This window comes from Leptodactylus fuscus, chromosome 3 (genome assembly GCF_031893055.1).
Source record: "Leptodactylus fuscus isolate aLepFus1 chromosome 3, aLepFus1.hap2, whole genome shotgun sequence".
Classification (NCBI taxonomy): Eukaryota; Metazoa; Chordata; class Amphibia; order Anura; family Leptodactylidae; genus Leptodactylus; species Leptodactylus fuscus.
The window spans coordinates 206468160-206483057 of record NC_134267.1 but is presented as its reverse complement, the minus strand read 5'-3'; the positions used below and the strand labels follow the sequence as shown (position 1 = coordinate 206483057).

Sequence of the window (14898 nt, the reverse complement as noted above, 5' to 3'; positions counted from 1 at the left end):
GTAACTAGTAGACTTGAGGCGAAAGCTCCACGTTGCGGAAACGCAGCTTTTTTTGTTGCATTTTTTTGGGCCACAGCTAAGAATGGGTATGCAGCTTTTTATAGTCACTGTCTAGTGAATCCCATCCCCACACTTCGAATGGGTTTGCAAAGTGTCTGCCCATGAGAGCCTGTGAGTGTCTTCTGGTCTCCGCAGCTAAACCGTTTTTTTTAACCAGACACAAAGTCGGACATGCAGGACTTTGTGTCCGGTTAAAAAAAAAACCTGTTTCGCCACAGAGACCAGAAGATGCTCACAGGCGCACACTGACTGCCGGGTTTCCATCACCTGTCCAGCACAAGATGGAAACTAACAAAGTGGAGACCGGGCGAAGGTGTGAACCTGCCCTCAGTGGTTAAATGGGCTTTCCAAAAATGAAAGAATAATTTATCTGTCAGATCATGCAAAACATAATTTTTTATTGGAATAGTTTTTATAAAGCACTCCAGTTTCTAGATTTTGCAATCATTCTGGAACCAAGGTCTCAATGGTCTTCTATGATTGGGCCCTCTGGTAGTCTGGTGGGCCAATTTATTTTTGTATTTGACAGGTTGGTTGGAGGAAGGGAACCCTCACAGGTTATTTTGCAATTCACAGACCGTTAAGCGGTTGACCCAATCTTAAATGCTCTCCCCTAACCGCAGGATAGGACATGACCATCTGATCTACAAGAATGGGGGTCCCATTTCACCACCTAAATGGAGCAGCAACTTGTGTGTGCACACTTCAGCTTTATCCATTCTCAATGGGACTGTCGGAGATAGCGAGCACTGTCTTCGACTTGGTTCGGCAGTCCCATGGACAATAAAGAAGGTTGCAATGACTTTATTTGGACAGTGTAATGAGACTCCTGTTCTTGTGATCAGTGGGGGGGGGGTCTCTGCAGTCTGATAGTTATAGTCAATCCAATAGGCAAAAAAAAAAAAAAAAAAATCAGGAGAGAACAGAAAAGTCTCCCATTTTGCTGAATATGAGCAGTCGAGGGGACTAAGCAGTAAGAATAGAGCTACAGATGGGATGATGTGTGGTGTGATATCTGAAGAATAACAAGGGCTATGATATTTAGTGATTATGGAGGTGGCTTAACCTTCAATTTAAAGAAGATACCTATAGGAGAGGCTCAGCTATAAAAGAATAAAGCAGTCGAAATAGAATAAGCTGCTATAGCTTATATAAGATGAGATTGTGTTGAAGGTGATGCCGAAGAGATCATTGGGTTGTTTATCTCATAACAAAGAGATGACGTTGTGAAGGACAAGTTCAGTACAACATGAGGTTAAAGACTTGTGTTTCAATTTCAGTATTGGAGTAATGCCGTTGCAGAGTTAAATGTAATTTCCCTATGAAGAGTCCTCTAAGAATTGGCTCAACTTGTATGAAGACCAGGGTTCTGGCCACAACGGGGGTGCAGGATAGAATACTATGAGGCTATGGGTCCACCGGCACGGAAGGGCATTCAATAGTCTGCAGTGCAGTCCAAGACTCTGGGGCTTGTTCTTCCAAGGCTTTCCAGATTTCAGAGGTCTTACCTTTGACCTCCTTCTCCACTAAATTGCAAGGAGGCACTTTCTAAAACTCAATGTATATATTAAGATTATCAGTGTAGCTAGAAAAAAACCCCATAAAGAACACCCCACATAGTAAAAATTTCATTTTCAGATGATACATTCCCTCGAAGTGTCAATTTTAGTCTCTTGCAAAAAAAAAATAAAGAAAAAACACTCAGATGTGACGTCCTTCAACTTCTAACACCTACTGATGAAGTAGTCTTCTTACGTGAGTCCAGGTCACAATGTGAATCTCTCTAATTCCTATGGATCTTGAGTCAGATGAGAATCATCGGCTGTAGTTCCATGGAAGCTCCTAGATCTATAATAGAAACATCTAGATTGCTTCTCTTTATTATAAGGAGTTGGTAGACAATGAAAACATGAAGTCCATCCCGACCTTCTGACGCATTTTATCTCTCTCTACTTTGTTGGCCTTTATACCGAACTATTTACCTGTGTTGTCTCTAAAGTCATTGATGGGTATGGCGAAAAACGCATTTCGTGGCACTTGCAACAATCTATTTTTAAGGAAATTTTTCTCTGGTCTTCTCGATGAAGAGAATCAGCAGATGTCTTGAAGGAGAATCTCCTGCTATAGAAAACAAAATATATTAAAAGTCTAGGAAATCACATCATATTTTCTATACAAAATTTATAGCAAAAAATTTCCAATTTTGATATAAAGATTATTTTGAGTTACTCTGCTGAGAGATGTATATGTCATGTTTGGCCCTATTACACAGGCCATTGCAAACAACATGGGGAGGAATGGCTGTTGTTCCTTCCCCTAAGATTATGTTCACATGGCAGAATTTGACAAGGATTTGGGGGGGTTTGCGCCTCCGAATCCAGGACAGATTCTTTCCAAAATCTGCCTCCCATTGTTTTCAATGGGAGGAAGAGATCACAACAGGATGTGGAAAAGAGAAGTAGGAATTCCTCTTCATTTTTCGCTGTGTGAACATACCGTATATACTCGAGTATAAGCCGACCTGAATATAAGCCGAGGCCCCTAATTTTACCACAAAAACTGGGAAAACTTATTGACTCGAGTATAAGCCTATGGGGGGGGGGGGGGGGAATGCAGCAGCTACTGGAAAATTTCAAAAATTAAAATGGTCGGAGTTTTTGGGTGCAGTAGATGCTGGGTGCTGGGGAAGGGGAGGGGGTGTTTTGGTTGTTTGTCTGCCCCTTCCCTGAGCTTGAGGACTGTTTTTTCTTCCCCCACTTGGGGCTGAATCTGCAGTGCTCCTATTAACCCCTTCCCGACGGAACAGGAGCACTGCAGATCCCCTATATTCAGTAGAGCGGGCACTTTCAAACACAGGGATATCTAATGTGTTTGTGTTTCACAGTCATTTTCTACTTCTGTATGTATTCTAGGGAAAGGAGGGATTAAGAACTTTTATTTTTTTTTAATTTTTTTTTTTTTTTTGCACTTTTTATTTTATTTTATGGTAGATTCTATTCTATACATTGATATTGTGGCTGGTCATAGACCCCCCCCCCCCCCCACCACCCTCCTTAAAATAAAAAAAAAAAAAACTCGAGTACGCTCAATGTGGCACAGGCCTCGTTCTGCTTTGTGCTGCAAAAATTACAACAGTGCTGGATCCGGTGGAGGAACGTCTATTAAAACATCCTGCTAGAGTTGGTGATAGGTCTCCTTTAACACAATGGGGGAGTTGATCAAACCTGGTTCAGGGCAATCTAGCCAGTAACCCTTACCGAAAGCACTCCGGTCCTCAAGTGTGCACATGCACGGAGGACCTATTGGGACAATGAGGCTTGTCTATGTCTAGCGGTAGGGCTCAAATGCAAAACTATATTGTAATAATTGTAAAATTTGGTCTTTAACTGTTTTAAATCAAAATTTACAGATTTTTTAGTTCTCTGAAAACTCCTGTAAAATAATGTACTGTTCTTCCAAGTACCTTGGCAGGAAACTTGTTCCATGACGCTACTTTTCTTGAATAGCACAAAAGCTAAGCAACACTTTTGTGCTATGGATTGCTCAATACAAGTCATTACTTAGCAGAAAAGGCTGAGGATACATCGAGCAGCTTCTGATGGTGTCTTGCTGGGCAATGAGGGAGTTTAATAAATGCTTGGGTGGAAGAGATGAATCAATTGATGTAAGACCTATACACTATGCTATGATTCTATCTGTAAAGGATGATATAGAAGCAATTTTCTTTTTTGTTTCTGGCACCCTGAACTTGCACAGCAGGTTCCAGAGCAGATGTACTATAGTCCTGGAACAAGGCGGTAGAACAAGTGGGGTATTTCTATAGAGCACTCATTGAAATCATTCCTGCCTTCCTGTGAAGTTAATAACCTATCATTTTAAGGATCTGTCATCTGCTTATTCCTGGCTTTTCAGAGCACGGTAAATATTAGGAGTTGACCATCAATACTGTCATTTATTTGACATATTTGACTACCTCGTGAATCTGCTAAATCTGTGATGTTCTTTATGATATGTGCGGTATTTCTTTACTGTATCAAAATGTGAATTGACAGATGTGGCAAACTTTAACTTGACACATAACACATTAACTACATGGTAGCACAGAATTTTATTTTGACTCTTTCAATGGTTTTTATTGTATGGTGAGATAATAGAGTTTTTTGCAGATGGATTTTACCTTACACGACGACTCCCATTCATTTCCATGGGAGTCAGTAGCAGATTTTTTCTTCCCTCTAGCTCATTTTTTCAACTAGAAGAAAAAAAAAAGCAACATGACCTAACTTCAGGCGGATTCTGCCTTGAAAAACCCTTTGAACTCAATGGGAGGCAGAAAAAAAAACACAACTGGGTTTTTCAAAGTGGAGTTTCCAGGTCAATACAGTGTGCTGGAGCAAAAAAAAAAAAAAAGGTGTAAAAACAAAACAAAAAAATCATCAAAAACCATCATGTAAAGAAAAAAAAAAAAAAAAAAAAAAACATACACCCGGTGTCCGGTTTGCACAATCCAGCAGGTTTCCATCTTCTGCCCTGAGAAACTGGACAAGAGACAGAAACCCGGCAGTCAGTTTTCAAACCCATTCGCTTGAACAGAGAGAACATGGAATGAGGCGGCACGGGCGCTGTCGCCTGCTAGGCCTGGTGCGCTACTCACACACTCCGAAACCTCCACAAGGCTGTGCAGAAAAGGGAGTCCTGCAGAACTACCTGTTAGATGAGGTAGAGTCCTTGTTTTCTCCCCTGGCGCACTCCTTGTGGGAGAGGGGACCTGTTGATACTGAGCCGTAGTAGATGTTTACTTTTACTTTACTTTTGGTAGAGTTGGAAGGGACCTCAAGGGCCATCGGGTCCAACCCCCTGCGAGTGCAGGTTTTCCTAAATCATCCCAGCTATATGTTTATCCAGATTCCGCTTGAAGATTTCCATTGATGGAGCGCCCACCACCTCCCGTGGCAGCCTATTCCACTCTCTCACTACCCTCACTGTCAGAAAGTTTTTCCTAATGTCTAATCTGTATCTCTTTCCCTTTAGTTTCATCCCATTGCTTCTTGTACTTCCTTGTGCTAATGAGAATAGGGTAGATCCCTCTGCACTATGACTACCTTTCAGATATTTGTAGACTGCTATTAAATCTCCCCTCAGCCTTCTCTTCTGCAAACTAAACAATCCCAGTTCTTTTAGCCGCTCCTCATAGGACATGGTTTGCAGACCTTCCACCATTTTGGTTGCTCTTCTCTGGACTTGCTCCAATATATCGATGTCTTTCTTGAATTGAGGCGCCCAGAACTGTACACAGTATTCCAGGTGTGGTCTGACCAGGGAAGAGTACAGCGGAATAATGACCTCTCTTGATCTAGATTCAATGCTTGTCTTGAATCTAGATCAAGAGAGGTCATTATTCCGCTGTACTCTTCCCTGGTCAGACCACACCTGGAATACTGTGTACAGTTCTGGGCGCCTCAATTCAAGAAAGACATCGATGTTGTTCAGGAGATGCCCTGATGGTGATGCAGGTAACCACTCAGGAGTCCAGCGGTTGAAGGGTAAACCAAATAACTTTTATTGAACAACACCAACAGATGCTCACGCAGCTTTGCTAGATGGATACAGCATACAGTTCAATGCACAATGTCCCAGACTTAAGAGTTTAGCCAAGGCAATATAGACACCGTAGTACTTGACATACTTTTCTCCTCTCCGTCTCTCGTACTACTCCCTAAATCAGTTAAGGGATGAAGCAGGGCTAAGAGTCCTACTAGGGAAACCGGATACCTGGAAGGCAGGTCTGTATACCATACTCCTGTCAGGTACCTCTGTTACTCCTATTGGCACAGAAACACAGGTGTCTCTAGGGAACCCCCAAAGTTCTCTCACGCACCCCAGGGCAGCTTCCAGTTGTATCTTGGAACAAAATGTCTTCTTTATTGATGAGTCTGAGCTGAATTCTAGTACTGTTTCTCACAGCAGGATATATGCAAGATGACTGATGCTGGAACGCTGTTCTCTGCAACTAGATCAGCTCTAGGCTAGATCTGGACTGAACTTCTAGTCCTCTGGATCTCTGAACCTCTGGACTTCTAGCCCACTGGACTAACTTTGCTACAGCTACTGGAGACTAGAATCCCTTTCCTAGAACCCCGTCCAGTTTCCTGTGATTGGTCATGAGATAGTACGCATCATTCAAACAGCAAAATGATGCAAAGATAAGTGAAAATACACAAGAAATGGCACATGTTCAAGCATTTGACATCCAACATGGAGGACAAGACAAACAAGACAATCCCGGGGTACATGTAACAAACATAAAACATATAGCAGCATGCTGTGGATGCTGCAACTATATGATCTGTAGCTCTGTACTGATAGATGGGGTGTTCTTTACCACCCAGCCATGACAATAAGCTGCAAGGAAAGTCCCCCCACCCGACAGTACTCTATAGATTAGTACAGGGGAGCGTTCTCTCTAAGCTGAGTGTCATGGCTGGACGGTAAGGAATACCCCTCTGACATTACAGAGCTATGAATGAGTCCTATCAGGAGGGATGTTCTTCAGCCCAAAAAGACTGTCAGGAACGAAGTGATATCGGTAACTGCGCCGATATCTCTTGCCCCAGGCCTCATAATGGGAAAGAGCTCTGTCGGCTTTCTAGCGGTATATAAAACCGCAGGTGCAGGAGAACATGAAAGGTCTTTAAAGAGGACTTTTCACCAACTCCATTAACTACAACCCTTTCTACCCTTCATTAGGCACTGTTACACTGATTCCTGCCTGCTGTACTTTTTTCTGCAGCACCCGCCATTCCTGAGAAATCATTTCTGTTCGTTTTAGAAAAATCACACTATGCTGTCAAGTGCAGGGCAGTCTTGGATAGAGCAGAAAAACAGGGACCGCCCACCTGACAGATGGGAGTAAAATGAAAAAAAAAAAAAAAAAATTATTGCTCAGGAATGGTGGGGGCTAGAGAATAAAATTCCAACTGCTCTGGAATCAGTGAAGTGGCGCCTTCTGAAGGATGGAAAGAGTTGGAACTGGTAAAAGTGGTGAAGGGTCTTCTTTAAATAGACAATGTCCAATCATCCTTTATAAGAAGCACAGAAAAATAAGTATTAATATACTATGAAGTGTGCAGCAGTGTTATTTTGTCACTTTCTTGACACCTTTCCTTAATAACTTTCAGAAAATTCAGCAAACATATGAGGAGTGTTACATACAACACTGGTGTCTGCAGCGCTATAGATCTGGATTAAGGACCTTGTAAGTCTCTGAATAGCAAGGCTTCTAAGAGAGAAAATCTGCATAACCTTGTAAGTGTTGCGATATGCAAATATTTTTCTTCGCAGAGATACATCTGGAATGTGTGAGGAATCATTATCAAATATAATCTATAATGAAGAACGAGGCCTTAGGGTGCAGTCACATGTCGTGCAATTGTTGTAGCCGAAACATTTGCTGTTGAAATGTATTGCATGTCATGTATTCTAATACATTAAACCTATCTGCAATACATTTATGGCTTCTATGTATACTATGCGTCTATAGAGATATTTTCTGCACCTCTATAATTGTTGTCCTTAGGATAGCCAGAAATATCAGAGCTCTTGCTGGTAGGTGGGGGTCCTGGGTGTTTACTTTATCAATCTAAGGCCCCTTGCAGACGACTGTGTGCGAGTTCAGTGTGCTATACGGGTTTTTTTTCCGGATACCACACTGATTTATTCACTTCTGTCAGCCCACGTACATGACCCTATACACTGCTCAAAAAAATAAAGGAAACACTTAGGCCTAGTTCACACTGAGTTTTTTGGTCAGGGTTTTGAGGCCGTAAACACCTCAAAACCCGGACCAAAAAGACGGCTCCCATTGAAATCAATGGGAGCTGCGCAGGAGCTTTTTCCGGAGCCTGATCCGGAGGCGGGTGCGCAGCTGGAAGCCGGTGCCGTGCACCGGCTTTCAGTTCCGCAACACGTTTTATGGATCGGAACCTGAGGCAGCCTCCGCCTCAGGTTCCGATCCAAAAAACTCCGTGTGAACTAGGCCTTAAGCAGCACAATGTAACTCCAAGCAACACTGATTGACAAACAATTTCACATGCTGTCTTGCATATGGAATAGACAACAGATGGAAATTATTGACAATTATTGAGACTCACTCAATAAAGGAGGGGTCTGCAGTTGGGGATCACAGACCACATCTCAGTACCAATGCTTTCTGGCTGATGTTTTGGTCACTTTTGAATGTTGAATACGACTCTGTCGTATTCATCATATGCTTGAATATTTTTTTCATTCTGACTTTTGAATGTTGGTTGTGCTTTCACACTCGTGGTAGCATGACGCGTGCAAAAAGACACGTGGTATACGAAAAAGCCATTAAACTCAATGGCTAACTACATTTTACACGTGTATTTTTACACGTGTAACATGTACAGAATACACAGCGCGTAGACCGTGTGAAGAAGCCCTCAAGGTGAATCGAAAATACACTCTCTCAGATGTTATTTTGTTAGCTATCTCAATTGGTTTGCTACCTATCTAATGCTAGATTCACACTAGTGTTTGGGTTTCTGTCCATTGAACTGTTTGGGGACCCTATCCGCTTAAAAATCGGATACCTGCAGACAGCGCTGCACCTCCCATGAGGCGACCTGAAGCGACCGCTTCAGGCGGCGCTATGCCAGGGCCCCAGGGAGGGCGGCATTTTTGCTTATCTAAGCCAGTCCAGGACAAGCTGTCCTGAACTGGCTTAGCACCGAGCAGTGGTTTGGGGAGGCCACTGGCCACTGGCCACAGCAGCCTCCCCTCACGCTCAGGCAGAGAGCAGGTCCTCTCCGTGCCTGCTCTCTGCCTGCGAATGGCGCTAAGCCCCGCCCCCTTTGCTTCACCACGCGCCTGAAACCTGCGGACCCTATAAATTATAGTGGAGTGCACTGAGTTTCCGCCCAAAATCGGTGTACAGAAATGTTCTGCTTGCAGGACTTTTCTCTCCGTCTATTTTAAGGAGAATGGAGGTCCCCAAATGGTCATACAACGCTGTTTACTGCCTCAATTTACTGACACTGTATTTAATGCTGTGCATGAGGTCTACTAAAAAAAAAACCAAAGCCATGAATCACTATTGTGTGAATGTAGCTTTAGGCCTTACGCACATGGCCGCGCTATTTTCACGGACCTAATTTGTGTGTCTGTGCAAGTGCATGAACAATCATTATTTATATGGCAGTTTGCAGCTTTTATGTGCAAAAAGTGTTGAAAATAGCGCAATCGCCATTAATGCATCTAATCTGGCAGGCTCTGTTACACTGTCCATGGACTGGAGTGTATTTGCGGCTATTTTGCACTTTTTAAAAAAAGGTGCAAATCATAAATACAGCGTAAAAAGGATCTCCATTTTGAACACACCCCCTTTTATCACCAAAAAGCAAAAGTGGCTAGAGCAGCATAACAAGCACTAAAAAGACACATAAATGAAGCGTAGCACAGAAAAAGACCTCAAAAAGGTGCAATTTACGCCAAAAATGCACATGTAGCTTAATACATGAATACAATGTGTCGGCAAAACGGAGGTGTAAAGGATGCTGCAAAAACGGGTTCCGTTAACTTGTATTAAATTTAAAGTTGTCATGTGACGCCTATTAAAAAAACAGAAATTCCATGTCCATTAATCACTGCTGTGTGAATGTGGCCTTAGACTATATTCTTCATACTTCAGGTTTTCGGCAGGGCATAGTTTCTCGGTGAAAAGACACCGAGGTGTTTGGAATAGGAGAACGTCTTCCTTGGGGATCAACTAGCAGCTCTAATCTCTTCTATAATTTTTGGTCTACAGTCTCGGTGCTTGGTATTTTCGGAATGTGTCCCGCGCGACTCCCTGTTGTATTCACTTATTTTCTTTACGACCTAATTATTTAGTAGCAGATGTTTCACTTAATTATTGCCTTTGGAGCAAAGCGCTGCCCTGGACATGAAGTAACATGGCGTAACATAGTGAGGGAAATCTACTACATTGTGTATGAGGGTGCGTTACATTTACACATGAGGGGTTAATGCTTTTATGTATGACATTTTTTGCTCATTTTCTTTCTTTTTTTTTCACAGCAAAATGTATTAGGTAAAACAGCATTTTCCATACTGGAGAACATCCTTCATACATGGGGCTGGGTTTACTAAGGCTGGTTTCATACTCAGGTCCACTTTAACTATAGGGTCAAAGGTGCAACCACATTGGACCCTATAATTGTGGGGGCCCAATCGAGCAGGACAGTCTCACATTTCGGATACTATTTCGACCATCAGGCAGTGATGTCAACTTTATCTGTGTCCTTCAGACACAAATAGAGGTTCTGTCAGGAATAGTATATCTGTTGTTGTTGCTTTAATTTCCCCACTGTGGGACTATTAAAGGATTATCTTATATTATCTTATCTTATCTTATCTCTTTAAGGTTGTCCTTTCAACATAAGGAAGCTTCCTGTTAGGATTGGTTGTTGTTGCTTTAAGGTTGCCATGAAAATACAGGGAAGCTTCCTGAGCAGGCCTTTATAAACCATTCCCTCGTCAACCAGCTTTGCTGGCTAATTAGTTTGCAACTTCCTTCTTGGCTCCTGATGGACTACCATTCTGTTATCTCTGTCCCAGTGAGCAGTGTGTGGTTTTGGTGTTTGGTTTCTGGTTTTAGATTCAGCGAAAGTCCATCTCTTATTGTGAGGGGCTCTGGTGAAGGCGTCTGAGGCTGGTCTTGGCTGGCAGTAGTATATTACCTTTATGTATCATTTTCTACTGCTCGCAGTTGTCAGCCCACTTCTGCTCTCTTGAAGATGAGTACATTTCTTACCTTGCATCTGAATCCTAACGGGTTGAATACAATAGTGAAGTACAGTGCGGCGGTTTTGTAAATCACAGTGTGTCAACATATTTTTCCACAATGTGTGGATGGGATTTGCAGGTTATCAGGCAGGGTGACAACACGTATGAGACGATAGGGGCTAGTTCACACGGGGTTCTGCGTGCACATATTCCGTAGTGGCTGCCACAACTAGATGCCGGTGCAATGCAACGGCATTCCGCGATGGATTAGGCCCAAATGAATGGGCCAGAGCCTCGCACTGTGGATGCCATGGCTGATTGAGACATGGAATCCAGAATAGGGCTAGCAGAAAAAAGAAGCGACCAGCTTCTTCAATGGAAGCAGCAAATTTTGAGGCAGATTCTGCATCAAAATCCTCTGCCAACTTGCCCTTTGTGAACTAACCCAAACTGGACCACAATAAGGACATCATGGCTGGGTTTCTGGCAAGTTCCAGACCATAGAAAGTTTCTGCATTCATGGTTGTATGAAATGGCAACCGGCCAAGACCCCTTTAATATGTGATATCCACCTGACAAGTTCCCTTTAAACAGAACCTTCCCTTTGTGGAAAGTAAATGCATAAAGATATATTTGAAATGGGAAAAAGATCGTCTGTGATTGACAATAATATCAAGAGAGGCAGCGCCGACAGATGGAGTTTCGCTCACACAGGTAGAGATGCACAGATACAGATGTAAAGGCTCATATACACTCACAAGGGCATTCAGATACTGGCAGGCGACTGACGTTACATTGTCAATCATTTGCACACGAGGGTTTACAAGAGTCTTGTTATCTAAATGATTGACAATAAACAAATATGCAATAAGTGGAAAACACGACAAATCTTCCTTACCCTCTGCAAACCAGAATCCAGCATGTCACAGCCCAGGAAAGGAATAAAAGTGCCACCAAAATGATGGATGCTATGGACGCTCGTGGAAGTTTTCCAGAATCTGAAGACAGGAGAGTTGCGACAAAATATTGGTTTAATAGGAAAAAAAAATCTGAAAGAGTCAAAAATTAACTATGGAAACCATTTAGCATTCGTCTAATGAAACCTACAAATTATTGCCGCTCTTATGGTGACCCATAAATATTTTATTGAATAGTCTTGGCTTTTAATCATGATAAGTGTTTACAATAGAAACATCGCATGATGGTCCTAATGCATTACAATCTCGGCGTAATTGCGGCTGTAAAACATTTGTATCTAACAAAGTAGAATGCTGTGTTCTCCCAAAAGCGAAATAATGATGAAAATCTATTGTGACATTTATGTAGTCACCGCCGCAGCGCAATTATTCTAATAGTCACCTATTTACAAAGTGAAAGGAACATTTAATCCATGACCCGGGAAATCAAAAACAAATCTTGATATATTTTGGAGTAGAACAATGTTAACCAAGCGCGCAGAGGTAATAGACTAGTCATTAACAGCCACGAAAGGGAAAGTAATGGGAAAGTTGCAAACAAAACTTCTTTAGACATGCAAGTATTCACATCATTGTTCATGCACGGATGGATTTCACGTTAAAAATGATGAGGTTAAACAAACAGATTTGCAAGAAAATGAAGAACGTCTTGCAGTTATGTAGGGCCAGATGGTGCTAGGATCCCCTGATCATTTCTATTATATGGCACAGTGGCGTAACTAGGAATGGTGGGGCCCCCCCCAACACCGAAGACCTCGACCGACCCTCTCCTCCGCATTCCTGCGCGCTCTATGTCCTGCACACAGTATTATGTCCCTTAGTGGCCCCTGCACTACACACAGTATTAAGTCCCTTAGTGGCCCCTGCACACAGTATTATGTTCCTCAGTGGCCCCTGCACACAGTATTATGTTCCTCAGTGGCCCCTGCACACAGTATTATGTCCCTTAGTAGCCCCTGCACACAGTATTATGTTCCTCAGTGGCCCCTGCACACAGTATTATGTTCCTCAGTGGCCCCTGCACTCAGCATTATGTTCCACTGTGTACACCCATAAACAATTATTATACTCTGGGGTCTTTTCAGAGACCAGAGTATAATAATCAGGGGCCACACAGTGGCTCAGTGGTTAGCACTGCAGCCTTGCAGCGCTGGAGTTCTGGTGTTCAAATCCCGCCAAGTGCAAAAAAACATCTGCAAGGAGTTTGTATGTTCTCCCCGTGTTTGCATGGATTCCCATATTCCAAAGACATACTGATAGGGAAAAATGTACATTGTGAGCTCTATGTGGGGCTTACAATCTACATTTAAAAAACAAAACAAAAAAAAAACAAAAACAGAGTATAATAATCGGAGACCCGGGGGAATAAAAACATAAAAATCTACTGTTATTTATCTGTCCCCCGGCTCCTATGCTGTCTGCCTCCGTTGTCGTCCTTCTTCAATGACGTCGGGAAGCAGGCCGGGGTCATGGGATGTCAGACAACTAGGCCGAAGCCTGCCCAGAGCCTGGAGAGGTAAGTAACACAGTTTTTTATGTTTCTTACCTCTCCCGGGCCTCCAATCATTATACTTGGGGGTCTGCAAAGACCCCCGAGTATAATAATAGTCTTTGCGGGGCCCGCAGTGTCACTTACCGATCCTGGCCAAGCCAGGATCGGTAAGTAAATAGGGCCCGTTACCGGCTGGACTCCAGCCGGTAATGGCCTATTAAGAAAAAAGAAAAAACCGCAGTGGTAGCGGCTGTCACCGGGCCCCCTAATGTCCCGGGCCCTGTGGCAGCTGCCTCCGTGGTAGTTATGCCACTGTATGGCAGACCAGTCATAGAATACTGTGCCCAGTTATAGAGAGAATTATGCAGCTCTGCACAGCTGCGCAGTCCTTGCCATTCTGTCTCTACAGTAACTTGTATGATCAATAAAGGGTAGAACGAAGAGAAAAGAGGCAGGAAGTGTTATACAATGAACATGTCATATTCTGTTTCAGAGAGAGATAGAGAGAGAGCCTGGAATGTAAGTTATCCTTCACCTCAAACCCTAGACTGTCAACAAGGGGGTATTAAAGATGTCTTTCAAATTGATGACTTAGCCTTAGGATAGACCATCAATTGAAGATTGGTGGAGGTCCACTTAACAGGCCATGTAACCTGTTCACAACTCAAGTGAATGGGCTGAGTTGGGATATCAATCAAATGTGTAAGCTCTTGCGAGCAGGGCCCTCAGTCCCATTGTGTGAAATGACTTTCTTTGTAATGTATCTATCTGTCTGTATTTGAACCCTACAAATTGTACAGCGCTGCAGAATATGTTGGCGCTATATAAATAAAATTTATTATTATTATTATTATTAAATGTGTGCTGTTGTGCTTGATAAGTACTGTAGAAGGTGCAGCACTGACACAAATGTTGCATCAACTTCAAACAGCTGATCAGCCAGAGCCCAGCCATGGGGGTCCTTGTTTATCTTTAATTGATAACCTATCCTAAGGATAGGTCATCAGTTAATAAGTCTTGGAAAATCCCTTTAAGGATAAGGCCCCACGTTGTGGAAATGCAGCTTTTTTTTTTGTTGTTGCATATTTTGCTGCAGTTTTATAAGCCAAAGCCAGGAGTGGATTGAATAGGAGGTAGATCAATAAGATCTTCTTACATATGTCCCATTCCTTATGAAGCCATTCTTGGCTTTGGTGAAAAAAAAACAAAACACAACAAAATCTGCAATAAAAAAGCTGTATTTCCACAACGTGGGTCCTCAGCCTAAAGCAGTTGTTCAGGAATGCAAAAACGTAATTGCTTTTCTCAGGACATTATAGCTAGAGATGAGCGAACACTAAAATGTTCGAGGTTCGAAATTCGATTCGAACAGCCGCTCAATGTTCGTGTGTTCGAACGGGTTTCGAACCCCATTATAGTCTATGGGGAACAGATACTCGTTAAGGGGGAAACCCAAATCCGTGTCTGGAGGGTCACCAAGTCCACTATGACACCCCAGGAAATGATGCCAACACCTCTGGAATGACACTGGGACAGCAGGGGAAGCATGTCTGGGGGCATCTAACA

The 14898-nt window shown here is 42.8% G+C and overlaps 1 protein-coding gene across 1 annotated transcript in view; it reads right to left on the bottom strand.

Annotated features, from left to right (window-relative positions):
- Nucleotides 1-1467: 1467 nt before the first annotated feature.
- Nucleotides 1468-14898, bottom strand: part of TPO (thyroid peroxidase) — a 127596-nt gene continuing 114165 nt past the window's right edge. The window contains exons 13-15 of the mRNA XM_075269599.1: nucleotides 11762-11861; nucleotides 2043-2181; nucleotides 1468-1608 (exon numbers count right to left, since the gene is read on the bottom strand). Coding sequence (XP_075125700.1) covers nucleotides 1468-1608; nucleotides 2043-2181; nucleotides 11762-11861 — 380 coding nt within the window. The remainder of the gene's footprint in view (nucleotides 1609-2042; nucleotides 2182-11761; nucleotides 11862-14898) is intronic.